General features: G+C 43.1%; 1 protein-coding gene across 1 annotated transcript in view; it reads left to right on the top strand.

The window, feature by feature from the left end:
- The window catches only part of SMAD1 (SMAD family member 1), a 63,633-nt gene that overhangs the window by 17,659 nt on the left and 18,925 nt on the right, over positions 1-27,049 (top strand). Inside the window, exon 2 of the mRNA XM_075614176.1 lies at positions 13,518-14,057. Within this exon, the coding sequence (XP_075470291.1) occupies positions 13,658-14,057 (400 nt within the window). The 5' untranslated portion in view covers positions 13,518-13,657. The remainder of the gene's footprint in view (positions 1-13,517; positions 14,058-27,049) is intronic.

Below are 27,049 nucleotides of genomic sequence, written 5' to 3'. Positions count from 1 at the left end.
GCCTGATGCTAAAGTTGCTGAACTGGGGAGGAAAGAACTTGAACGCGAGCACTGCGAAGGGGAATCCCCATTTGAAACCTTGCTCGTCAGCAATTACCTGTGCCCCGTTTTCGATACTGGCCTGGATGGGTAAAAATTTGTACCCCACAGAAACCTTTCAACACCCTTACTTACACTGGGCCGTGTAAGTACTATATTATTATTATTGCCATATCCCACCATTTCATTTCACCTTCGTTCCCAATCTGACCATCAATTTGGATGGGTCAGGTTTTACCTCACAAGATACCAATATACACCCTTACTTACACAGGGCCGTGTGAGTATATTATCACATCTTGTTCCCCATCTCCCCAAGAGGCGTTATTGCCCCCTGTTTGAGTTTTCTACATCATCTTCCACGTGTGTATGTTTTAACCCCTTGCTCCCCCTATTTCTTCTGTTTTAGATGAGCCCAGTGTTATGTACTTGATGACAATTTCTCCCAGCCTGCTTGGTACCCCGTTTATTACCAGACTTTTTAGCGTGTAAAGTTAAATGAAATTGTGTTTCTGTGCTGTATTAGCCCCCACTAGCCAATTGCTTTAGTAGTATTTACACACGTTACTCCTGAGCCTCTCGCTGTCTGACTTCTTTGACCCAGCCAGTGCTGATAAGCTGTGTAAAACAGACATGCGTTTATAGGGGGTTGTCCATGTTAAAATGTGCGCTCATTAACATGACATATCCCCGACTGCAGTGGAAGCACTGTATGCTAAGAGATAATGGGGCAATACAGGTTTGCAGACCTGTCTAAGACGTGAATGTGCTCACAAGTGATATTTTTATTTGCTGTGCGCTGTCTGACTTCTAAGGCTACGGCTGCGCTGCACGCGCATCTGCCAGGCAGGCGACGCGTGCAACCGAGTTCCCTGGTTTGCAATGAGCTGCAGTATCCAGGAGAAAAGATGGGGGGAGGGTGGGGTGGTGACGGGTCGCAGCCATGACATCACTCGGCATTATCGCCCTCATTGGCTGACCTGCCGGGGGCGTGGCCTAGCATGCCGTTACTAGTTCTAATCACAATTTTAATGTATGTCTGAAACTCCCGGCACCATTGAGAGGCGGCTCTTGTCCCCGCAGCGCCCGCCATAGCGGACACTGCAACAGCCAGCGGGGGAGCAAGCCTAACCTTGGCCGTGCTCTTGTTATCACCCCCCCCCCCCATTCTTTCTGCCAAAATGTCCCCCTGTTTATTATAGATAGCCTTGATGTACTTGAAACTTTCCTCCCCCTACTTAGGGGAGGGCAACTCCAGTCCTCAAGGGCCACCAACAGGTCAGGTTATCTGGATATCCTGTGGTACGTCTTTGACTGAGCCAATGATTGTGCCACCTGTGCTGAAGCGGGGATATCCTGGAAACCTGACCTGTTGGTGGGCCTCCTCAGATACATAGACCTCTATATGCACACTCTGGAAGAAAGTATCAAAGCAACAGGAAAAGTGGTGCCATTCTGGATCAACATATCTGCACCCTATATATTAATGGGGAGTTAAAAGCAACATGATTCTTCCCCCCCTTTAATCTGGAGTAATGTATTTGCCATACTTTTGCCTTGTTATATAGATCCTATAGAGGTGGGTTTTTTTTGTTTTGTTTTTCTCCAGTCTTCTCTCAAGTTTTTAACGCTCGTGCCCATTTTTAGTTGCTATTGTGTGCAGCGTCCATTTTCTGTGTCCTTCTGAAGATGTAGAGGAAAAAGGCTTTATTCTTTCAATATTTTTCCTTTATGTGTTTGATCAGGTTAGGAGCAGCACCCAGAGATTGGCCAACATTACCTGTGAGAACTGCATGGGCAAAGCTGAGTACAAAGTGTCACACTGAGGTGTGAATCAGCTGCTGCTGCTGCCTCCGCCACCCTCCATGCCTGTGTGTTTTGCAACACATTGCAATTCAAAAGCGACCCTTAGGCTTGGTCCCGCTGACTTCTGCGGGGTCAGGAGCCGCCCCTCAATGGGGCCGGGCCCGCTGCAAGGGGTGGCCGCCGCGCTGCGCGATGCGTTTTTCCTGCTGACAGAAATTGTGAGCAGAACTAGCGACAGAGCAGTAGGCCACGCCCCCCCCCCCCCCCGCGGTTCAGCCAATGAGGGTGAACCTGCCGGGTGACATAATGGCCGCACCACCTGTCATGCCCCCTGTCTCTCCCCCTGCAGCTCACTGCAGACCGGGGAACTCTGCTGCACGCGCTGACAGACGGCAGGGCCGTAGCCTTGGGCTGAGTTCAGACTGGCTTCTACACGTCCGCGCCTCTGTCTGCTGGGCAATGTGTGCTCATGCCCAGCCGGCAATGAACCGACTTGGAGGCGGGACTACTCAGCAATTTAATAGTAATAAAAAAACTGTTTTGTGATTGGCTGGCGACGTACAGGTGACGCGGCTGCCGCTTGCAATCACAACTTCAGTTGTCTCCAAGTGCAGCGGCGTCAACGCTGTACTTCGCCGCCGCTGGGTGTCGTTTTCTGTTAGCAAATTCGCAAGCACCAAAGCGCGAGAGTGGCGAACATGCACAGGTCTCATTGCATCCTGTTTGAGCGCAGCCTTAGAAAGCAGTCTGGGCCGGACTTATTAAAGCGCTGCCACCATTTGAAACAAGTAGTGTTGCCTCTGCGTTGTGTATTTACAAGGGTTGTCCTTGTTACTCAAGTTAAACGTAACTCTTGTTTTTTTTTTCTATTTTTATGTCCCTTATACCTTTTTTTTTTAATTTATTTTTTTTTTTTTTTTTTATTTGAAGGTTTTATTTCATCCTGTAAATTTAATCCGTCATTTTCCAATTATCTTTTAAATGATTACAGAGAAGCAAAATGCTGGGCTGTTTTTTAGCGCCCCGTTATTTTGGTTGAAGGGCAGAGGCCCCCCTCTACCTTTCTCATTTGATTTGAAAACCATAAAAAATTATAATGTTGCAATTGTTTTAATAAGCTAATGAACTTCTTCCATTTTATTACATGGTCCTTTGGCACATAAGGTTGGCCATTTTGGTTTTTAACTTTCAGAAAAAAATGGTGGCTCTTTCTTTCACTGTAGTAATAGTAGCACACTAATGACTTATTTACAGTTGGGAAAACTGCATATTTTACATTATAAGCTTTTCTGTAACTAGGAAGTATTTGAGCAACGAATGACTGTTGTAAAGCGATGCTAAAATGAAACTTCTACAGAGGGATCCGAGGGAACATTGCACACAAGTTATAGAAGTTGCAATGTTTTATGGGGTATCCTCTTTGTAAACATCCCTGTGCTGCAGTCAGTGCATTGCGGGCCTTCCTCTCTGGCCGCAAAGGAACAACATAACATTTCTCCTCCTTTTACAGACACAATTTTTTTTTTACATTTTTTTTTTTTTTTTTAAGCACAAGTTATGCACATTTGCTATCAAGCATGGTACTTTAATAATAAAAGGGCACTTCATGCACTGGTTGTGAGAGGCACTTTTCCCCAGTACCGCTCAAGAGGATAGCAGCCGAAGAAAAGATACCGAGAAACAAAGTGATTCTGGCGCAGCAGCCAAAAAGTGGGTCCCAAATGGTAGATAAAAAATATTCCTTTATTGGTAATCAATCTAAAAAAGTGGAGGCACTAACACTCCTACGCGTTTCGTGTTATCAAAACACTTTATCAAGGACTATACATTGTATCAACAGTACTTGATAACACGAAACGCGTAGAAGGGTTAGTGCCTCCACTTTTTTAGATGGATTACCAATAAAGGAATATTTTTTATCTACCATTTGGGACCCACTTTTTGGCTGCTGCGCCTGCATCACTTTGTTTCTCAGCTTTATCTTTCTCCTCCAGGCTGCACGCCTATCAGGACTTCATGATCAAGAGAAATAAGAGTACTTTCTTATTTCATGATTGCTCAATGTGAGTCCAGGGACCATCCCAATGAGGGTTTGATGGGTTTTTTTTAACCTTACACTTTACCCTTCAGGGTATATTGGTTCATTTGGGGACTTTACTACTTATTCATATCTCTATCCAGGCCTGTTTCATGCATATACATTGAAGGGATCCAGTGCTGTAGCGCCTTTGTCACTTGAAAATGAAGAAAAGATACCGAACTGTTTTAAGATTGGTCACTTGAAGCATCCTGGCTACTTGTGTTTCCTGTCATGTGTACAGGGTTTTGTCTGAAACAGGAGTCTCTCTATTTTCGCAGCAATGCATATTCTGTTCTAACCTATGCAGATTGATGGGTATCAGCGCTCAGAGACCACATGTGCCCTCCAGGGCTTCACCTGCGGCCCCAACCTCTGGCCGTCCGTGCTGTCTACTTGTTCTCTCCCCCCCCAGTGCAGAGCGCGTGGAGATGTTCCTGGTGGGGAATGTAGCTTCTCGCTGCTTATTGGCCATGAGCTGGTAAATGCTATACTGTCCTCTCTTGTGTAATCACTAGTTCCCTCTGGAAGAAGAGAAGTGGGACAATATTCACCAGCGCGCTGGGATTAAGGTGTGTGTGTGTGTGTGTGTGTGTCTTTGTGTGTGTCTCTGTCTTTGTGTGTGTGTGTGTGTGTGTCTCTGTCTTTGTGTGTGTGTTTGTGTGTCTCTGTCTTTGTGTCTCTGCCTTTGTGTCTCTGTCTTTGTGTGTGTGTGTGTGTGTGTGTGTGTGTGTGTGTGTCTGTCTTTGTGTGTCTCTGTCTTTGTGTCTCTGCCTTTGTGTCTCTGTCTTTGTGTGTGTGTCTCTGTCTTTGTGTCTCTGTCTTTGTGTGTCTCTGTCTTTGTGTCTCTGCCTTTGTGTCTCTGTCTTTGTGTGTGTGTGTGTGTGTGTGTGTGTCTCTGTCTTTGTTTGTGTGTCTCTGTCTTTGTCTTTGTGTGTGTGTCTCTCTGTCAAAGATGGCAAACATAAAGTAGATGCGGTGCCACAGCAACTGAGACAGCTTCGTTCGCTCACTGTGCGCGCTCCCATTGCTCCCTGCAGATCGCAGCTTTAAGCTGTGCACGCGACGCTAGGCGCGCCTGCAGCAGCCAACACTGGGGCTGTAGCCTTATATGCACAATGTGCAGAGGACTTTATTGTAGTGAGCGATTGAGGGGGGAAAGTTGAGTAAGTTAAATTGCGCAAAAAGTGTGTGTGTGTGTGTGTGTCTCCAGAAGACCAAGATCTAGAGTATGTCGTTGATAAATCTACAGTTGGCATCAGATTTCAAGCACAAAAGAAAAACCCGACAAACTAAAATATAATTTTTATGGCGGTAGCATTTGTGTGGTGGTTTTAAAGAGGTACTACTGGGAAAATAAAAAAGTGTTCTTTTTAAGGTGTAGGATGCAGTGGTTCTCTGATGTGAGGACCTCCTGCTTCCCAAGGTTCTCGCCTCTCAAGGTGTGCCCCCCCTCCCCTCTCCCCGGGTACTGTTCCCTCCTGGGAAGTAAAATGGAGGTTTAAATTTCCCGCAGGCAAATGGTGATCTGCGACATAATCTGTCACGGCTTCCTATTAGCCTACATGACTCGTGGTGGCTTTAAACCTGCATGAAGAACTGTCAGCACAGTCTTACCCTCCTCCCACCCCCCCCCCCTCACTCCCGGTAAGTACCTCAAAGCAATGGGTCCCCAAAGCTGAAAGTGACGTGGTTAAACACAAGGAGACCCCTGGGGAACTCCCCGCCCCCCTATAATGCATTAACCCTCTCTACAGTATGTAATTTAAGATGCTCTAATGCAAGGGTGGCGAACGACTGTCCTCAAGGGTCGAAAACAGGTCAGGTTTTCTTGATACCCCCTGCTTCAGCACGGTTGGTGCAGTCTTTGACTGAGCCATGGATTGAGCCACCTGTGCTGAAGCAGGGATATCCTGAAACCTGACCTTTTGGTGGCCCTTGGGGATTGAAGTTGGCCATCCTGCTCTAATGGTAGCAACATGCAGTCATGTTATACTGCCATACATTTTTGGTCGTTATTGACACCAGTGCCTTGAGGAATATCTACATTGATATTGGTCAGCAGCTTGGGAGTTTTGGCCTTCTGCTCCTCATTTAATATGCTGTTCTATAGCCGCTAGCTGTGTCCTTTTATTGAAGGTTTATTTAGTAGTCGATATCTTTGCAGACCAAGTTTTAAAAGATCATATACAGATACACAATGTGGTGTGTGTATGTCTGTTTACATAGCGCCATTAATGTACATAGCGCTTCACAGCAGTAATACACGTGTCAATCATAGATAACAAATAACACAGTGGGAAGAAGCGCTTCAGACATAAAAGTAACATTTAGGAAAAGGAGTCCCTGCCCAGAAGAGCTTACAATCTAATTGATTAGTAAGAGGAACTAGGAGACAGTAGGAGGGCGTTCTTGTAAGTGTGTCTGCAAGGGGCCAAGATTTATGTGTAAAGTATCATAAATAATGTGATTGTCCTTCGGATTGAAGCACCCTTAAAGTAACTGACTGCTTTATATCTTGGGAGCAAATTAATGTTTTGCCTTAACTGAGAACACTGGATTCGGGCATATCGGCTACTTGCGTTTATCTGTGACCAATGACCTGCAGAATATGGTGGTGATTAAATACCTCTCTTAAATTGTGAGCTTTAAAGTCATTAAGACTTCCAAAAGCGGCAATGAAAATACACCTGGTGCCTAAATGTCATGGTCCTGTTTTTGGAAATTCAAACATCTGACTTCCTGGAATGGACTAGCAACTCTTTTTCCATCATTATGTATAGATGGGGTCCAGGTACCAAAAAATGTAGGATGGCCTCAGATGGACACCCTTGAATGCTTCTTATTTCTTCAGATTCAGTTGCATTCTGGTGAGCGTGCAGTGATTCCCCTGACAATAATAGTCTTCTGAGGTGTAACACAGGAGTGCACATCTTTACATGGGACATAGCTGGTTTGTAATACGTGAACACTAACTTCGGGTCGGAGTTTGAAAGACGACCCCTAACCTGTATCTGTGCAAATAAGGGAATTTAAATCTATAGAGTTTTCTTGGCAAAATAGACCATTATCTGAAGGAAGACACGCTGTAGCAATTAGTCACACTGTGATGATGGATATATGAGGTATCTGTGAGAAAATGCACAACATTTATTTGTGTGTCTTGAATATGTGTGGTTTTTTTTTTTCTCTTTTCATGGTTGTGGATATTTAATTTTTTTATTACAGATGACTGTTCAACGATAAGGGCGGGGTAAGCAGAAGTTGCATTCATATCTACCTACGCACAAAATTAACTATTCGCAGTGAACGTTTCATACCTTTTCCTTTGTCTTTGGCCAAAGACTAATTTGTGATGATTATAATAAAATCTCTGCGTTATTTTGTGTAACACACAGCATTTCCACTCCCGCAAGCTTCCCCTTGCCCAGGACAAACCATTGGCAGAAAGATTTGACTTTTTAAAATCCAGAATATGTAATTTGGGTATTCTCTAAACAGTAATCAGTCCTTTTTTTTTCTTCTCTCCTCTTTATCCTTTGAGTGTCCCATGACCGCTATCACTTCATGTGGTCTGACACACCAGGGCCCGTACGACCGTAGCTGCATCATATAAGACTTGCTGTCTAAGGGAGTGGCGTTCTCTGATTCAGTGAAGCTCTTCAGTTCTGTATTTCGTCTCGCTGTGATCCCTGTGGAGCAGTTACGTGATGTGGGGGCTGTGGCACACTGGCTCGGTGCCATAGCTGGCTTTTGGCAGGTGCTGCGCTCAAGCACAGATGTCTCTAACTCGTCAGAAGGTTTTTTTGTTTTGTTTTTTTTTTCTCCCCCTTTCTTTCTAAGAGGAGAAAGATGGGAACGTAGAAAGATGGGACCAATTGTAGGAGTTACAGGGTGGGACAAGATGAGGAAGGGACCCAGGTGTACTGAGTGGGGGAGGCAGACTGAGATGAGACTGGTAGAGAAATGGCAGGGGCGAAAGACTGAGGCTAAAAAGCACTGGTTTTACTGTATTAACTTGTAATGGTTTTTGGTTACGCATACATAGTGGGTTTTCTTTAGGGGAAAGGGGTATTTATATCTAATGTAAAAAAAACAAAAACATTTGTCTACACCCATTCTTAATAATGTCAGTCATGGTATGGAGTTTCTTATTAAACAAAAGGTTTCGAGAATCCCTTTTTGGAGTTTGATGTGCGAGTTCTGAGAATGCAAGTGCCGCGGGGGGCTCAGTGCTGCTGAAAGCCTATCCAGAAAAGCCTAAGCCTAGTAGTACTCCAATACGTGATGAAGCACGGCACAACGGCCTTCAAAAAAACCACACACCTCTGCTCATTTAAACTCTACTTTATATTTATTTTTTAAACAAATCTAGGCAGGAAGGAGGGCATATCTGGAGCCCATTGATTTCAGCTGCTTTCTGAGATGCATACCTCCGTACGGGATACCACATGGGAAGGATTCGCGGCTTCTTATTGTGACGCGAGACATTTAAGCTGCCATTTCGTTAGGCCCATACAGCCCAGCCAGCGCTGCTTCCGCACCCCCATCAGAGGTATCTAAGGAAGCCGGGAGTCGCTGGAGCAGAAATTAAGACCGTTGAGCCCTGGAGACCCTTTGCTTCAGTCTTATGCCAAAAGAAGAAAAACCAGAATGCTGCTTTGAGCCAAAACTCCAATGTTTCAGATACATAATGTAGCCTTTATAAAGGTGAGGGCTTACCCTATGATAAAGGCGACATTATGTAGTCGTAACGCTAAACTCTACGTTTAAGTCCTTTGTGCCATGCTTCACCTTCGCGTGTGTGTGTTTATCCCCACGGGATACAAAGTTGTTGTTGTTGATAGAAATAAACTTTGGAAGTCCAGTTGTTTGAGGGGGTGTGGAACCTAAAGCTTCTGGGTTGTAGATGACATAGTTTGGATGTTTGGTTTTCCAAGTGGCGGTTTCCTCATCAAGAGGATGTTAGTGTTGCTGATGATGGAGCTGTTCTGTCCTATTTGATCAACACCCAGTAAGTGGTACGTTAAAGTGTCTGGAAAGATCTGTTTTACACCAACATAACTTTTTTTTTATATAGGAAATGTAAGCATTTGAGACTGTCTTGTCTCCTCCCTGCCTATCTACACACATCTGCAGGCTAATGTTTATGTAGGAATCACATCTGTGTGTATTATCATTTTAGTCTACGTCCAAATTCTGTATGGAGCGGAAAACTTGCAGTCCTAAACGGGCTCGGTTGTAATAAATTAGAAAGCCTCCACCCTTATTTTTCTGTACAAATCCTATACATATATATTATTTTTCCCCCTGACTTTTTGAACTGTCCGTGGAAAACAGGTGGTGTTTGTACCAAAATGAACATCTGTTTGGGTGTGTGTGGGGAAGCACAAAAGCAGGATAGCTGCTATATATAGATGTGTCTATTCAGCTCTAATTACATAATTTAATCAGGACCCTCTGCAGCGGAAAGGCATCCGTACTCCTCGCAGGCATCAAAGGAAACATCTTTCCAAGCTGTATCCTTTTGCAGAGCAACACGCGGTCCCACACCACACGCCCAATTGTTGAGCCACTCCTCAGGGACGGACAAGGAATTTCATTTTTTTTGTGTCGCTTAAACAAGAACTTCCTCCCTTATTCAGTTTGGGTGTTGGGGATGAACTTCCCAGGTGAGCAGAAGAAAAAATTAGGGCTATGGTACTTACAGTTGACTCTTGTGTTGGTTGTTTATGTATGGGCATTTTTGGAACGGGTTTTTAAACTATTTACGTTTCCAATAGCTCTTATTTGCCCTTCAACCGGAAAAATAAGTGATTTTCCTCTCCAGATATGTAGATCATGAAATGGGTGTGGCTCGGCTTTTTATTTAATTACTTGCCTAATCCCAGTTGTTTGAGTGCTTAATTGCGTAGTTACAATTAAGCTGCAATTTTTTTTTAACAAAGTAATGTATTACCTAGAAGTCAGGGCTGTGTATCTTAATCGCATAGGCTTGTCCGGATACAAAGAATAATTCAAATGCATACTTCTTGTCACATTGTAAACTGGTGGGACTTTCTCACAAGTATGATACAGCCGTGATCTAAAGAACTTGCATTCCTACAGAAATAGTGTTTCCTCAAGAACATTGGGTGATTTGGGTAGCTTAGGTAACACTTGTGCTTCATCCTGTAAGCATGTTAAGCGAACAATGGAGCTTCCAGGAGCGGGTTGTATTTCCTGAAACAAGACACAATGATTTCTTGATAGAATAGTGGAGCTTCACTCCTTAAACTTCTTAATTTATTGATTCTGAACCAGCTTTGTACCAATCAGCTGTAGTTTTAACTTTAGCACTCACTTTGTGACGTGTGTGTGTGTTTGTCTTGAACACCTCCTAATAGAAGAAACTGTTACCCATTTATACGTACAGTGCATTTGTCTGGTGTTGGCATGTTTCTGTTTTGACTAGTGCTTGTGATGGTATTAACCAACAATAACATTATTTCATATGCAGTATTGCTTTTATCAAAGTGCTTCACAGTTACAGTATAGTGTGCGGTACGCAGCACATAGGAATTTTACAGACAGTTCCCTACCCAGATGAGCTTACAATCTATGTTTTTGGTGCCTGAGACACAGGGAGATAAATGGATTTGCCCAATGTCACAAGGAGCTGACACTGGGAATTGAACCAGGTTCCTCCGATTCAAACTCGTGCCATTATCAGTCTGTGTCTTGACTCGCTGAGCATGTTGGCATGTCGCCAAGACGTCCTGGAGGAGGGCAGCTCTGTTACGGAGGCTCAGCTCTCTCCCCGGCAATCCGTTTCATTGCTGTGTGGAAGATCACGGGGCCTCTGGAACAACTTAAGGGGGGGGAGGGCAGGGTGGGAAGAAATCATCACGAGTCCGCAGGAGGGTCCCGTACTGGGGCCTCCGTTACGTGCCACAGCATCCCAGGCAGTAGTGATGCCACTGCATCCATGACTGGGGTTGGTTAAACGGTGTATATTCTATTAATGCAATAAGGACTTTCTGTTGGTAAATGTCTGGCTTTCTTGCCGTTTTTTCATAAAACTACAAAAAAAAATTTAGTTCAACACAATGCCATTTTTTTTATTCAAGTAGGAAGTATTATCTAATATTACAAAACTGATTTATTTAAAAAAGATCATTTTTAAAAGCACGTAGGATATTCTTGGATTGCTCCTTTAAAGCTGCAATACCACTTTCAACTTTTTCTTCTTTTTTTTTTGTGAAACCTGTTACCATGTATAATTTTACATTCTTGCATAAACTGGAAATCGTTTGGTGCTCCTGATTGTGTGCCTACCATAATGGCCGCTTCAGTCGGACTAACTAGGCAGCGACAATGTATATTTATATTATAAAGGTAGCATTGATATTTTGTTACAGTTTGTAGCTCAAACTGCTGGGAATATTAACAACAAAATATATCACAAACTAAAGTGTTGCAAAGATCTTGCACTGCTGGGGAGGTGGGCTAAACATGCTATAGAAATCAAAGGATGCTTTAAAGCTCATTAAAAATGACCTAAAGAGTTGACATACTTGAAAACGAGAGGTAACTCAATGTATTACTTCCTGCTAAAACGTTTTTATAAATAAATGAATAAAAATAAAAGAAGTCTAATACTACAGAACTGATCTTATAATTTAAAAATAAAAAATAAATTTGCACGTTTTGCTGCTGTAAGATGATTTTTTTATTTACGTTGCGGAGTGTCTGCAGTGTCTTTGCTGACATTTAGAACTTTGAGGACAGCTGGTGACATACTTACTAGGTGTACACATGCTGCTTAAATCAAATCCATTGTAGTTGATTTTATTTTTTACGTAGATAGCGTCCAAGATCCAATGTTTTGTCCAACTACTACTCTTTCTCAAGTGCATGGAAGGGTGATACAAGCTGTTATTTATATTTATTTATTTGTTATTTATATGATTACCACGTGTATTACCACTGTGAAGCGCTATGTACATTAATGATGCTATATATATAATAACATACAATACAACTAGCCCAAGTCTTCTAACTTTAGAGACCTTCATGCTGCCATGAACCTTTTTTTTAATTTCATATATATATTTATTTTAGCACATGAGCAAATGAGTCTTTCATACTGAAATCTGTTTATTAATGGTGGATATGGGCTGTACTGGTAACATATTTGACAATTCAACTCTAGTATTAACCCTCAATCAAGGGTTATTATTGCACCTATGTTTTGATAGCTGCACTTCTCAGGGCATTGGAGTATAAATTGATGCACAGCTGAAGCAACCTGTAATTGCATGGTCATAAAACCTACAACCAGACTCTTAAGCTGTAAGCAATTTAAAGAAGCAGGGTCACTTGTTGAGTCAATCGACAGCTAAACTGGTTGGGCATTATGCTCCCTACAAAGTCATGAGATAGTGAGCTGATTTTATTTTCCACTTTGCAATAAATTCAGTATCCAGCTGCTGTTTTACTCTGGCCACCACCAGGAAACCGAGTGCCTCCCATTAGCTGTCAGAGGAGAAGCAAGACATTCGAAATATATGCTGGTGCCAAAACCCGCTTGTTGTTTTTTGCACAGCTAGGACGCTGAGCAACACGCACTATACACACTGCGTTCTAGCAGCTGTGAAGGCGGTGTGCTTTTCCCCTGTCTATTGTCTAAATTGTATAAACCAACAACACTGACACAGTCTGCTAAATGCCAGCTGTGTTGCTTGTTCGCTCTTGAAAGACCCCATTGTCGAAGCATAACCTCTTCACTTAGAATATCTGGCCTCTTAAGTTCTGGTAAGACACCTGGACTACTGAGAGGTCCATGCTGGTATCCTAACCAAACGTGGAAACATAGAGTAAGGGTATGTTGGCACCGATATCATTTTGTTTTTGCACTGACATTTTCTGGTTAACACTTCTCCTGCCAGAGGAGTCTGCAATCCATTGCCCTGGCATTGAAAGTGTTATGGTTATCTGCTTTTAGTACTATATGGCTCTTAATCCTTCTAGTACTAAGGCCAGGAATCATAAAGCCGCAATGCTCGGTATTGTATCTGGATCCAGGCATTCAAGCCAATGGCAGTTATCATTGGACCAGGGTGCGATACCCTGCATCACAGCTGGATGAATCCTGGCTCAAGTGGTGTTTGGTGATAGGACATCTCAGCCATTCAAGCAATTTGTCTATAAGGAGTCTTGTGGCTTGGCAACGCTTAATAAATATGGCCCTGAACATGTCTTTTGTATAAAATAAACTATGTATTGTGCATACAGTAATCCACTAAGGAAGGTGAAGTCCTTCACTCCAGTCTCTATTTTTTCATTTGACTTTTTAATATAGAAGTGAATAACATTGAGCCTAAGAATAGCACAAAGAGAGAGGGGAATAAGATGACCTTTTCGAAGCACAGGTCACCATGTTCACAGGGGGGTGGTGCTGGGAGTGTGGATGTATGTTAGGCAGCAGCCAATATCTTCTGCTTTCCTGGATGCTGCCAGATCATCTCTCACATCTGGATCCCCTTGTCTGTCGTTTTTGTTTTCTTTCTCATATATATGTATAACTGATCCTATACATTTTTATTTTTCTTAGATTCTGCTGGGAACCACAAGCACGACTGTGACTTCTTCTGTGGAGAGCGGTCATTTGTAGCTGGAAAGCAAAAAGTCCCAAATAAGATTTGGCCCGGGCTATTTTCAAAGCAGCTAGTGACATAATTTGGACGGGTCACCATGAACGTGACAAGCTTATTCTCCTTCACTAGCCCCGCAGTGAAGAGACTGCTGGGCTGGAAACAGGGAGACGAGGAAGAGAAATGGGCAGAGAAAGCCGTGGATGCCTTGGTGAAAAAGCTGAAGAAGAAAAAAGGGGCCATGGAAGAGCTGGAGAAAGCCCTGAGCTGTCCCGGGCAGCCCAGCAACTGTGTCACCATTCCTCGCTCCCTGGATGGCAGGTTACAAGTCTCCCACCGCAAGGGTCTTCCGCATGTGATTTACTGCCGTGTCTGGCGCTGGCCTGACCTGCAGAGCCACCATGAACTGAAACCCCTGGAGTGCTGCGAGTATCCTTTTGGCTCCAAACAGAAGGAGGTTTGCATCAACCCATATCACTACAAGCGAGTGGAGAGTCCTGGTAGGTATCTGTTGTGATCCATAGAAATCCCTCCCGTCCCCCCAATGATGCCCCTGTGCTGCACGCTTTGCTGACTTGCCAGTCACCGCCGTGACCGGCAGCAGCATGACCTATCCTGCTTTGCTTGCATGATCAGGAAGCGCGATCGGGGATGCGGTTACTGGCCGTGGTGGTGACTGACAGGTCCGGTCGTGTGGTGGGGGGGTACATCTGAGAGCCGGTTAGAGCGAGGCACAAGGGGTGAGGGAGGCACAGTTGTGACAATGGGGTAGGAGAGAGGAGTTGTGGCAGGGGAGGAGCGAGTGTCACTGTGTCTCACACATACACAGCTTGAAAGGGAGAGAGAGTGTGTTCCGTTTATTAAATGTTCCGAGTGACCCATGGAGCTTTAGTGATGTCGTAATGCACGTGTTTTTATTATGTTTTTCTTATCGGCACGATATATTGCTGCACTCTTTGGTAATGAAGACGCCTAAGATTGTGTGCACAGGCTGGTGCATGGTACCAAGACATTTAATTGTCCAAATGCTACGTTCTATATGCATGCATTGCCACTAGTCGCACCTGGCGTTCTTCAGTAAGACTGCAGAATCTTCCAAACAACGGTTTCATAAATCAATGTTTACGATGAGTTTTAGGAGCCTTTGCACGGAGTACAAAAGTCAACGGTACATATCGCAGCTGTACGTGTCCTGAAGGACATGGAAATTTATCGATGAGACCCCATGCTGTGTTATGTGACGCACTTGCAATAGGCTTTAAGGCTCGTTTACATTTACAAGATTAATACTGCTCTTCAGTCAAAGGAAAGAGGACATCCCTAAGCTAGTGGAGTTTTTTGTGTGTTTTTTTTTTTTATATTGTGCAGTATGATGATAATAGTTAACAATACTGATTTGGTGCCTTACAGTGCGATAAGGCTCGTTATTCTCTTAATCACGGCATGTGTTTTAATCTTCTTTTATCCTCTAATCTTGCTCTCCGTATTAAGGGACCACCCGCTTTTTAGCTTGATAAAAGGCTGAGCTTGTATTTATTTATTTTCCTGACAATTTTGAGAATCTTAATACCGAAAACAATTCCTTCATAGGAAGATTAGCTGGCCAAGAAACACTGTGGCATTTGTAATGCTGGCGGTCTCCCCCTTGCCACCCGCATTATGTCAACATTGGCAAAGGACGTTTAAGATTTTGGCTTCTGTTGCAATGAAATCATGTTCTGAGACATCTTCCAGGCTGCTTTTTATCACCGCTATTTGTGCACATTTCAGTTGCATGCTTAAAGTTTGAAGGGAAGTCTGTAACCCATGCAGTGCTGGGATGGGAAACCTGCAGCAATGAATGAAAATATAGAACTACTATATATGTTAGTACGTGATCACACACACACCTATATAAAAAATGCACAGGCACCCCCTCTATTGTTTTATTAATTGATACAGGTTGTTTCTATACCAACACATTATTTCTAATGCATTGACTGCTGGTATCTTTTGCATTCTTTGCTTTAGGTGGCTTACATAGATTCATTGGCTTTGTCTTGAGACTGCTCTCTGTCATCACTACAGTAAAACTCCCTTTCTATAATGTGGAGAGATCGGAGTAGTAGGGTGTGTAGATCTATGTAAGCGTTTTATTTTTTCCGCCCTTCCAACCTGAAATATAGCATTCAGTTGCCATTCAGTTTCTTGCTGAGGTTCTATTGAAGTATTATGAATCAATCAGTGGGAATTCGCCCATGGAATAGTCAAGCAGCCTACAGGCTAAACAATTTCGAGAGCTGGCTATGAAGATAACGGTGACCGTGAAATAGGTTTATAGGATTTTTGCTCAGATAAGATAACGGACTTCATATCTGTAACGGGTGTGCCAGAATAATGCAAGTTGAATAACTCCTTATCTATTCGTCCCTTATTCAGGAGAGCGCCCTTTTTGCTTCCGTAAGGTCCCACGTGCCTGTCTGACAGGGAAGGGGTTAATCAGTGAGAGGAAGCTGTGCAAACCTGAATACAGACTTCAGCGTCGGAGTAAAGAAATATTCACTTTTTGTAGGATTAATAATCGGTTTATTACAATATTATACCGCATGATCTTGCTTTTCTAATGGTCAGACACTATGCGTTTCATTGTTACTTTGCCATTGGTAACCTCTTAAATGGACAGGCCATCCTTGGGTCAAAGTGAACTAATGGCAGTGGCATATTTGTATAGGTTATATGTAGATGGTTTACACAGAAGAAATTCAACAAGCACAAGTATTTTAAAATAGTTTTTTCTTTAAGTTTCTATGTCTCAATCGTAACCATGTGCTTGTTGTAATTCTTGATCTGTGTACAGGTTACATACATATTTGTGTGTGTGTGTGTGCACACTACACGTCCGATTTTAAGTAATAGTATTTTTCTTGGCTATAATAAATTAGCATTTGATTGTAAATATTAAGTCTAGTATACGTACCAATTGTAAACGTAGGTTATTTATATGGCCAATATGCTTGTATCTTACATTGGCATTCCCGGTTTCCTAGACTGGTTAATAAACCGTAAACGGTGATCAGAAACCCAGTATTCGTTTCTTTAGCACGCGCTTTTAGAAAAAAATAAAAACGTGTATATGTTCAGGTTCGGAAGATTCGCAAATTTGAAACCCAAACTTCGCAAACGATACATTTTCATTCGGATGTTCGACCCAAATATCGGGAAGATCTTTAGAACTCTGGAAAAAATGAGACTTTGCATTTACAAACAAAGGGGAAACTTAAGCGATTTTTAAGATTTGAAAATGTAGCAACTACGTATGTAACTACTTCCTGCCTATTTTGCATTCCAGATTTTGAAAAACCAATAAGGTTTTTTATTTTATTTTTTTGAACCCAAAACGCCAGTGGAAGTGCCTCCCCTTCCCTTAGTAACTATGGTAATCCTGCACACGTGTCCCGTCACATAAAAACACGGCTTTTACAGGTTTACTCTATTCCTTCCTATGCCCTCCTCCCTCTCCCTTCCTTCCTGCTTATTGTCCCTTGCTCATGATGTGAGCTTCCCCAACTGTGCATCCTCCCAGCTGTGCCGGTCTCCCTCCCCCCCCCCTAACATAGCATGGCGTGCTGTACATCGGGACCCCCTGCTAACACAAACCCCTTTGCAGAGTAACACTGGAAGAAACGGTGTGATCTCCCTGTACAATGATGCACGGAAGAACGGTCGGGGCAGAAGATGGGATGAAGCCTACTTTTCACAAAACCTAATACATTTTTTCAGAAATTCTTGTTTTCTTTCTGAAACACAGAAAATATGTCTGGGTTATTGGTTTCTGGGATTACTGGCACAGATCTGAAAAGCCATAATATAAGTTTGGTTGGGCTAAAGTAAGGAAATACAGGTGAACAGCAAGTCTTTAACATATATATCCTGTTTGTCTGAATGAAAAAATGTACCCAGAGCAATGGCAGCGACAGGATTAAAAGTACATTTCCACCAAGCCACATGCGATAATCATTTAGCGGTGTAGCTGTAACGGCCATTTTTTTTTTTGTCCATTGATAAACGTGCGATCAGTGTAACGTAACTGAGGGATGAGCCAATGATGGCGAACCAGTGTTTTGACGTCACGGCCACGCCTCCCCGTTGCTGTGGATCTCGGGCTACGGATCGCTCAGCCGACAGGTGCGCGACGCCGTGTGCTCCGTCGCACGTGCACACTCTATCTCCGAGGCCTTAAGCGAAGTCACTATCTCCCTGTGCCTCTGGCACCAACATTAGGTTGTATGCGCTAGAGGACAGTCGTTGTTCCTGAAACATTGTATGTTCAGTACATCGATGCGTACACTGTCAGAGCTATGTAACCAAAAAAATACTATTACATCATAAATTAAGCATGAAAGGCTCATTGAGAAGCGGCGTAAAATAATTGTTTTTTTTTGCATAACGTTTCAAAGAAAATTGCACCATTTTGGTAATTATGATTTCAAAATGTGCAACTTGGTTTGATTACGGATTTTGTAATAGTCAGTTTGTCCCGCAAACTTTCACACTTTAAAAATATATATCTTTGCAAGCCTGTGTGAGGAAAAAAAAAATAAGATTTCCTTTTAGATTTAAAAACCGCAAGTAAGTATGCAATTCAGCGCACGTCTCGTGCTGGGTTTTTTTTTGTTTTGTTAATTTGCGAAAAGGGTTTTTTGTATTTTATAATTTTTATTACGTTCTCAGTAATTGAAAGCACAATTTCTAACATTTTCCCAGAATCTAGTGAGAGATCTCTATCAACAAAAACAGAAGTGCCTGCCCATAACGCAATTCAATTTGGTATATTATATGGTTGGAGATGAAAGTAAAAATACCACGGGTAGGTAGATAAATTTCAATGTTAACAATCTGGTGCCAGATAGAAGTGAGTAGGGGTACTCAGAGCTGAGTCCCAGAGTGCAGCTGGGGAGGATGTTGATGTAACTCACCATTAAAGTCCAGCATCCAAAAGGCCTTGTCCAAGGACAGTGAAGGTTCCTGTGTGCACTTGCGCTTTGGATTGTCTGTGCTGGCTGCTCCGTGACCTCTCGCTTTCCATGGTGGTGCGTCCGGTGTCCTGCCGCTGTCCATGTCATCTTGGCTGTCCTTGGACAACGACTTTTAGACACTGGACTTTAATGGTGAGTTACATCAACATCGTCCCCAGCTGCAATCTGGGACTCTGCTCCGAGTACCCCTACTCACGTCTAGTATGAGATTGTTCACTTTGCAATTTTATCTACCTGCACTTGTAAGGGGCATTTTAACTTCTCTCCGACCACACCGTATATAAAATTTGAATTGTGCTATGGGGCAGGCACATCTGTTTGTTTATTTTTTAACTTGGAATTGGTTATTCCTTCAAGAAGCAGCCACGGGATTTATCCTGCTCCATCTCCCCCGTATCCTTTACCAATTAATTTCCTGCACTTGTTGTTTTACAGAATTCTCATTTGTACAAACGTTTGTCTACATTTTTTGACGTTTGTGATTATTATATACAGGCATACCCCGCTTTAAGGACACTCACTTTAAGTACACTCACTTTAAGTACACTCGCGAGTAAGTACATGTCGCCAATAGGCAAACGGCAGCTCGCGCATGCGCCTGTCAGCACGTCCTGAACAGCAATACCGGCTCCCTACTTGTACCGAAGCTGTGTGCAAGCGGGGAGATTATAGAGCCTGTTACAAATGCGTTATTTACATCAGTTATGCACGTATATGACGATTGCAGTACAGTACATGCATCGATAAGTTGCAAAAAGGCAGTGCTTCACTTTAAGTACATTTTCGCTTTACATACATGCTCCGGTCCCATTGCGTACGTTAATGCGGTGGTGCGTGTGTGTGTATATCATAATTCCTTACCAGGCAGACCAGGAGATCCAAGACCACGCAGCAAGAAAGGAGACAGCACTCGTAGTAAAGTCCAAAAGATGTATTTAAAACAGGCACAGTCAACCGACAATTTGGTCCTTACATTTCCTGTTTTAAATACATCTTTTGGACTTCACTACGAGTGCTGTCTCCTTTCTTGCTGCGTGGTCTTGGATCTCCTGGTCTGCCTGGTAAGGAATTCTGTTACTTATCCATTTTTATGGGACAAGCACCTACCTTCAATGCCTATGCGAGTGCCATCTCTTTCTGTATAATATGTATGTGTTTTTTGTTTTTGTTTTTTTTGTGTGCCGATATACACTTGTTTTTGTATATTATAGGCGACTCTTTTCCAGCGAAAACTAATTCGCAAAGAAAATGCAATTTTGTGGCAAATTCAAACTTCAGTGATGGAGGTGCATTGTCACCACAGCATGAAACTGAGGAAGTACTTTCTATATGTACAGCTGGAGAGGGGGTGTGGGGGTAGGGTTGCAACTTTTTCAAGTATGTAAAGGGTTTCAACAAGGTACAGGAAGATGACCTATATTTCAGAGCGAAATGCTAGAACAGGTCATTTGCTGAAGGGTGAGAGGCACAATACCAAAGTGTGGAAGTACTTCACGGGTGAGGGTGTTGGCTACATGGCCATAGCCTCCCAACAGGGATGGTAGGGGCTAAGACAGTAAGGGAATTCGAACATGTTTGTGCTAGACGTAAGGCTATCCTGAACATTGAAAGAAAGCCAGGGATCAATTGTGGTCCGAGGTTTCACGGCAGATAGGAAAATGGGCAGACACGGTGGACCACGTGGTTAGTATGTGCCGTCCGTCGGTTTCTAAGTTGGTGCCATAGAATAATGCAGAATATTTTCCAAACCGTGGAAGCTATTGGGTAATTTCACAACCTGTAGCGTAGGACAGTAAAGGCAATAACCAGGAGCCCCCAAAGCACAGGCGGGGGAGGGAGGACAATCGGTGTTCACCAAAACCGGATCAAAATAAAATCTAGAGGAAACACTTAGTCCATGGCACCAGAATAGAAAATACATTTTGTATTTTTATATACATTAAGGCAGGAGTGCGCTAACTGGGGGCGCAGGATTTTGTCTTGGGGATTTTGCACTTGCAGAGGCCTTGCGCTTTTCCCCAATGCATTTAAATTAAATTGCTGGGGATCGCGCGAGTCCTATGTGTAACCTACTTACCGGGATGCAGAAGCCTTGTGCCGCGTCACCATGGCAACGGGGTCATGTGACGTCACCCACAGCGTCATTTGATGCCAGTAAAAAAAGAAGGGCAGGGGGGCACAGCTCCAAAAGTTTGCGCTCCCCTTCATTAAGGCACATACAAAAATGAATAGCCACATTTTCAGACCGCACAGTGTCGTGTGTGTGTGTGTGTGTGTGTGTGTGTGTGTGTTGCCTCACACAAGCATTTGTTTGCTGCATGCCCCAGTTGGATTGGTAAGAGTGTGGAGGGAAGTGAATCAGGAATTCCTCTATACAATAGAAGGAAGGAGATTCATGTTTACATTCACTGTTCACTGTCTGATCTTTCACTTTCGCATCCAGGACTCACAAGGGATTATATCATTGCAGAATATGACCGTTTTGTGTAACCCAACTAGAAGAGGAAAAAAAGCACTGTATGCTGCACTCAATAATGGGTTAAATGTAATGAGATCAATTAACTTTTTAATATTGTAGTATAAAATAAATGCCAGGGGAAAATATATGAAAAAAAAAAAAAATCTTTGACATCTTTCGAAGTATTCTACTAAATAGAAGTACAAGATTAAAAAGTGGGACAAAATTGGGAACTTAAACTATAAGGTAAGAGAGAATCATTTCCCCATGTGAATGAGCCCCTTAGAATTGTAGTTAATATCAGTTGGTTACAGTACTGCAGTTTAGTGCAGACTGAGGTAGAGTAGAAGCAGCTGTTGGGTAGTTTTGTGTAACCCCATATGTGTGAGCTCACCCATTGCCCCCTGGCACGTTCCTCTCCAACATGACTGGTGGACATGAGGGCAGCCAATAATCATGGCTGTGGAAGAGGGGGTGGGAAGACTATGAGGGAGAGGAGCCTTTTAAGAAAAGGCAGCCATGTTGGACTACATCTGCATGGACCTGAGAACAGCAGGTTCATTCCAGGTCTGCTGAGTGTACACGTGGTGACAGGAGCTACAGTTCCAGAGTGGAAACTAGATCATGTGCCGTTGGAGGGGACCCACAACGGCTATAAAGACACTGGTACAGAAGCACCTTTTTCATGTCCTGGCCCACAACAGGTTCAGTACAACACAACCTCCCATGGTGTGCTGGCACCATCATAAGCCAACATACCCGGGATTGGGTGGCTACAACACCATGGACACTGACTCCTACAACACAATCCCCACATAGCGCTGTGTGGCTGTATGTGTACTGTGTGTAATGATCCTCTGCTGAGGACCACACGGCGCCTGTGTATAATAAAGTGTATTACCCATACTGTTTGTATTATTGCTGCTGGCTGACTGTAGGCCACACGTGGCCCAGTATGTAACACGGGACTTGGGGCCCCAGCGATAGTTGTAAGTCAGAGCGCTAAAAGTTGAGGGCTTACATTTGTATTGCATCTGTGCAACAAAAGTGAGTTTTAAATGTATTTAATGATCTGGGCGGCAAGAGACTATCATTATAGGAGACCAACTCCTAGAGACTTCTGGACACATTGCTTTAAAGTGGGGCAGTCTTGATTAAAACTAAAATAAGCTCAGTGACATGTTTAATCACTTCTATATCTCTTGATACCTTATTTAAAAATGCTTTATTTAGCACAGGTCAGAACTTCATCTCGGTCACGCAGACTCCTGGAGTGTTTGAATGTCTAAGCATGTTCACCCAATAGAGGCGGGTGCAAGGCTATTGCGATCTCTTTCATGGACACTTTTTTTTTTTTTTTAATTCTTGGATAAATTGCTAAACACTCACCTTTTTATTGCAGTTCTGTGAGCGGTTAATGAGGCCCACAATATAAGACTGAAGTGACCAAGCTTTGGACCTATGTATGATATTAACTGTAACCCCCCCCCCCAGCTGTTCCAGTACGTGGAAGAAGGCTTGTTTGCTTAATGTATATTGGGGAAACGATTCAGAAATCTGTTTCGGTCAAATCGCCAAACTGAATTTTATGATCCATAACAGCTGTTTGATGTTAAAAAGTCCTATTGGTTTTACATGTACGTTTTTGGACTGCAACGTATTGACACATTGGGTCTCAAGCACTAAAGGAGCAAAGAAAGTCCAGTGTGTAAGATAAAATGTTGCTCACCCTTTGACCCCTTTTCCTCATTTCATCACAATTCCTGTTACTCATGAGAATGTTTTCTAGTCCATGATTCCCAAACCTATGGAAATAGTGATCACCTTACAAGTCGGACATTGCAAAACTTCTATTCACATTTACAGGTTTTTCCATCGTCCAAGAATTGAATAGCTCATCATGGTGGTACCTGCCAGTAAATGCCTAGTCTAAGCTGCCATTTCACATTTGGTAAATTGTATATTTTCAAATGAACTTCAGGACAAATGTGAGAAACTACAGCAGTAATTAAGGTTGAATAAACCACAACATGCAGTTCACAAAGTTCTGCCACCCACTTTACTCTCAATAATTGCCCCTCTCCAACATGTGTTGACTTGACATGGGCCCTACCCACCTCTCCCAGTTGTCCAGTGTATTTTCCATTGAGCAGCAGTGGAAGGGAATGGACAGGGGGACACGCCAGCTGTCTGGAAAAGCATCTGCTACACTGATAGTTAATACTTTTTTTATTCCAAGAGCTTGTGGCTATGTACAGCTTCACATTGGGTGGTCTCGATAGAGTGGGGGAGGGTAGGAGGAAACAGAATATGAGCTACCTCTTTAGCGTTCCTCCCCTTTTATAACCGGCTTTGACCAAATAAAAATGCTATATTCTCCAAGGGCTTGGCACAACATACCCCTTTTATTTCCCTTAGCTGTTGGGGGAGGAGACCAGGCTAAGGTTTTTTTTTTTCTTTTTTAATTTTACACTCCTGCTCCATGTTGTTCAATGCAGTACTAGTATAAACATTTCAAATGATATTTGCTAGGGCTTTTGACCATTTGTGCTGGGTGGAGGACAGAGGGGCACACTGTTCCTTCCACAGCATTACAAGCTCCACAGCAGTGTTTTTTAACCATAGTTCCTAGGAACCCTTGGGTTCCTCTGGGCATCCCTGTTGGATTCCCTGCAATGTGCAGGTAATTATGACAATTGTATCAAATGTAAGAATTTACAATGTATCTGAGAACCTATGAGAGAAGGTTGGGGTTCCTTACAATGCATCTGATCTCAGACGTGCTATTAGAGAGGGTTGGGGGCTCCTCAGAATTTCGCAATACAAATATAGGGTTCCTTAACAAAAAAGTTCAACTCTAATGGCATGAAAATGGATTAAGCAACAATTCCCCACAAAATGGAATGTAGAGTAAACTAATATCGAGATGAAACATTTAGTTACTGAAACATAACCTTTTTGCACTTTTTCTTTTTGTAATTCAGGTGAAACTTGATGAGGTATTTTGGCTTCTTGTGACTTTTTTTTTGTTTTTATACTTGGTACCCGTACTAATGCACCCATGCAATTCTACACAAAATGCAGAAGTAGAAGATGCTAAGACTAGATCCAGCGATTTCCTAATACACGAGGCGTGTTGCAGATTGCTACATGAAATTACCGAATTAATATTAGGAGACAAATACACCCTATAGACAGCACTCGTTGTGTATGATGATGTAATGGTGAGTAACTTGAAAGTATAATACTTTATTAATACTAATTAAAATTAATGTCAAAAGCGTTGAAATAAAAAAACAACTGTCAATGGTGACAAAACACACTAGACAGACAAAAATCCACAATACTAAAACTGAAAACTAGGGGGGTTTGTTTGGGCTGGCTCTCCCCCGATCCATTGCAGAGAATCTGTCAAGCGCTTCAGTGTGAGGCAGGTCAGTAAATGAGGACACTGGGGTAAGCGTGGGAGAGCTAAGCAGGGTCACTTAATCAACCGGTGCAGGGGGAAAGAGTAACCTCACCTGCTCCTTGGGTTGTGAGACCGCTCTTCTCGCTTCCTCCTGCGTGCCGCCGCCGAGATGCAGGTCAGAAAATGGATAGAAGTGCGGCGCAACTGCGCATGTCCAATGAACGGCTCCCAGATGACTAGTTCAACATAACTTTATTTGACACACACCAGGGCTACACCAGCATCTCCCCCTCAACGCGTTTCACCCTTACGCAGACGAAGCCCTCTGCGTAAGGGTGAAACGCGTTGAGGGGGAGATGCTGGTGTAGCCCTGGTGTGTGTCAAATAAAGTTATGTTGAACTAGTCATCTGGGAGCCGTTCATTGGACATGCGCAGTTGCGCCGCACTTCTATCCATTTTCTCCCCCGATCCAGTCTGCAGTTATAAGATATCTGCCGTTCTCCTGTAATAGAAACAAGTGGTTATACTCAGCTGTTCTGCATATCACTTTGGTTACTCAACACTATATATATATTCTGCTTGTAGCTCCCCACGTCACCACCTTTGAAAAAGCGCCCCAGCGAAACGTGCGTCAGGTGGGAGGCGGCTACAGGACTGACGTCATGACGCTTACATGCCGGTCAGAGGGTGAGAGGCACTGCTAAGTGCCGGTTCATGCGTGAAGGGATATTATGTATGCTTAATTGCTAGCTTGTAAATGTAACGATGCTTTTGCATGCTGGATTAACAGCATCTAACTAGTTGCAGAGTTACTTTGTTTCGTGAGCCATGACGATGGCTCGGTACATTTGAAAGGGGTACTGTGTGTGCACTATCATTCTGCCCTGAGTATTCCTGTGTAACTGCTGATTGCAATCGCCGCATTGGATTAACCCCTTCCTCCCCTCAGCCACCTGTGTTTGTTTTCTCACTATTATATGTCTGATGCCTTTGATTAAGCTTGCTTTAGTGGCACATTTGAACTAGGGGGCTATAACTGGATACGGACTAGATCCGTGCCCCAGAGCTAAGTATCACACTTTGTGAGCTCTTGTGCATACTAGTCACGACAGCTTTGACAACTATTTGAATTTGTGTAGTGTTAGGCTTATTCTGGCACGTTGGACCTTCTTTTCAGGGGTCCCTCAATACCAGACACATCAGACCATTGTTACTTTTTATGGCTGTACTAGTGAGTTCTCATTCAACTGTTATATACTCTGTATAGCATTTAAGTATATACATGTGCATGGTCAGTCCACCGTTACCTGTATCTACTTTACAGGCTTTTTAACTCTATCATTGCTGGACTAGGGGGTTAATTATTATGTTTATGTGAGCTTCTCTCTGCTATTTAGCAGATTGGTTAGATCCTCTCCCCCCCCCCCCCCCACCCCCTAGGTTTCAGTTTTAGTATTGTGGATTTTTGTCTGTCTTGTGTGTTTTGTCACCATTGTCAGTTGTTTTTTGATTTCAACGCTTTTGACATTAATTTTAATTAGTATTAATAAAGTATTATACTTTTAAGTTACTCACCAATACATCATCATACACAACGAGTGCTGTCTATAGGGTGTCTTTGTCTCCTAATATTAATTCTGTTCCCTCCCCTTTTTGCACCGTTGCTGACTTTACTCTACTATATAATACAGGCTGATGCGAGGGTCTCCACCCCCTTCCCCCTTCCCTTACTTTTGGACATGAAATCACCACCATTGTGAATTTTTACAGGATAACTCGGCCCTGATCACTGGTAACATTAACATTTCTGCCGCTGTCTTTTCTCCGTTGGGTGTGAGATTTTATGTCCCGCAAAAGGTTTTATTTTATATTCTGTGATATTTATTATTGTCCTTCTGACATCTAAAATTGCAAGACTAATCAACGCGCCTTAAGGGTGTTTCACGCACAACCAAATTGTGTTCATGGCAATGTTCCATTTTAATAGATTAACCCTTTCGTTGCTCAATTGCTCACTTAATTTGATTTTAAGATAAAATGATGGACCACGTGCTCAGTGTTGGGGAGATGTTAGGTGGTGGAGCACTTTCACTTTGTTTCTTGGGCCGAGTCCCCGCTGGCGCTGAGCGCGCTCATGCTTGGAGAGCGCTACACGCATGAGCGCCGGGTGTCCCGCATGTATGCGGGGGGGGGGGTGGGGTGGCATTGCGGGTAGTTGAGCGCACTGGAAAGTTAGTTTTTTTTTTTTTTTTTTGTTTACCCGTGTTTTTGTGAGTGCCCGCCCGCGCGCGCAGCGTGAGCGGTGACTTATATAGATATATGTATGTAAGTAACCGCCGCAAGCGCCGCGCTCAGCACTAGCGGGGACCCAGCCTTAATTGTTAAAAGGACCTTTTTTATTTTTAAATCTGACAGGCCAGCATCTCTTTACAAAGCAATTATTTTGTGCTTCCCTAGGGAAGGTGTTGGGAAGTATCTGACTGAAATTCTTAGGAATCAGATGGGTGCATGTACTCGACATCAATACTGTTACTAGAGACTTCTCCTTTGAATGTCTATACAGTAATAACTGATACTTTATTTCATTTGTGTACATGTTTGAGTGAGCA

This window comes from Ascaphus truei, chromosome 1 (assembly GCF_040206685.1).
Source record: "Ascaphus truei isolate aAscTru1 chromosome 1, aAscTru1.hap1, whole genome shotgun sequence".
In the NCBI taxonomy this organism is placed as follows: Eukaryota; Metazoa; Chordata; class Amphibia; order Anura; family Ascaphidae; genus Ascaphus; species Ascaphus truei.
This window is presented reverse-complemented; position numbering and strand designations above follow the sequence as displayed.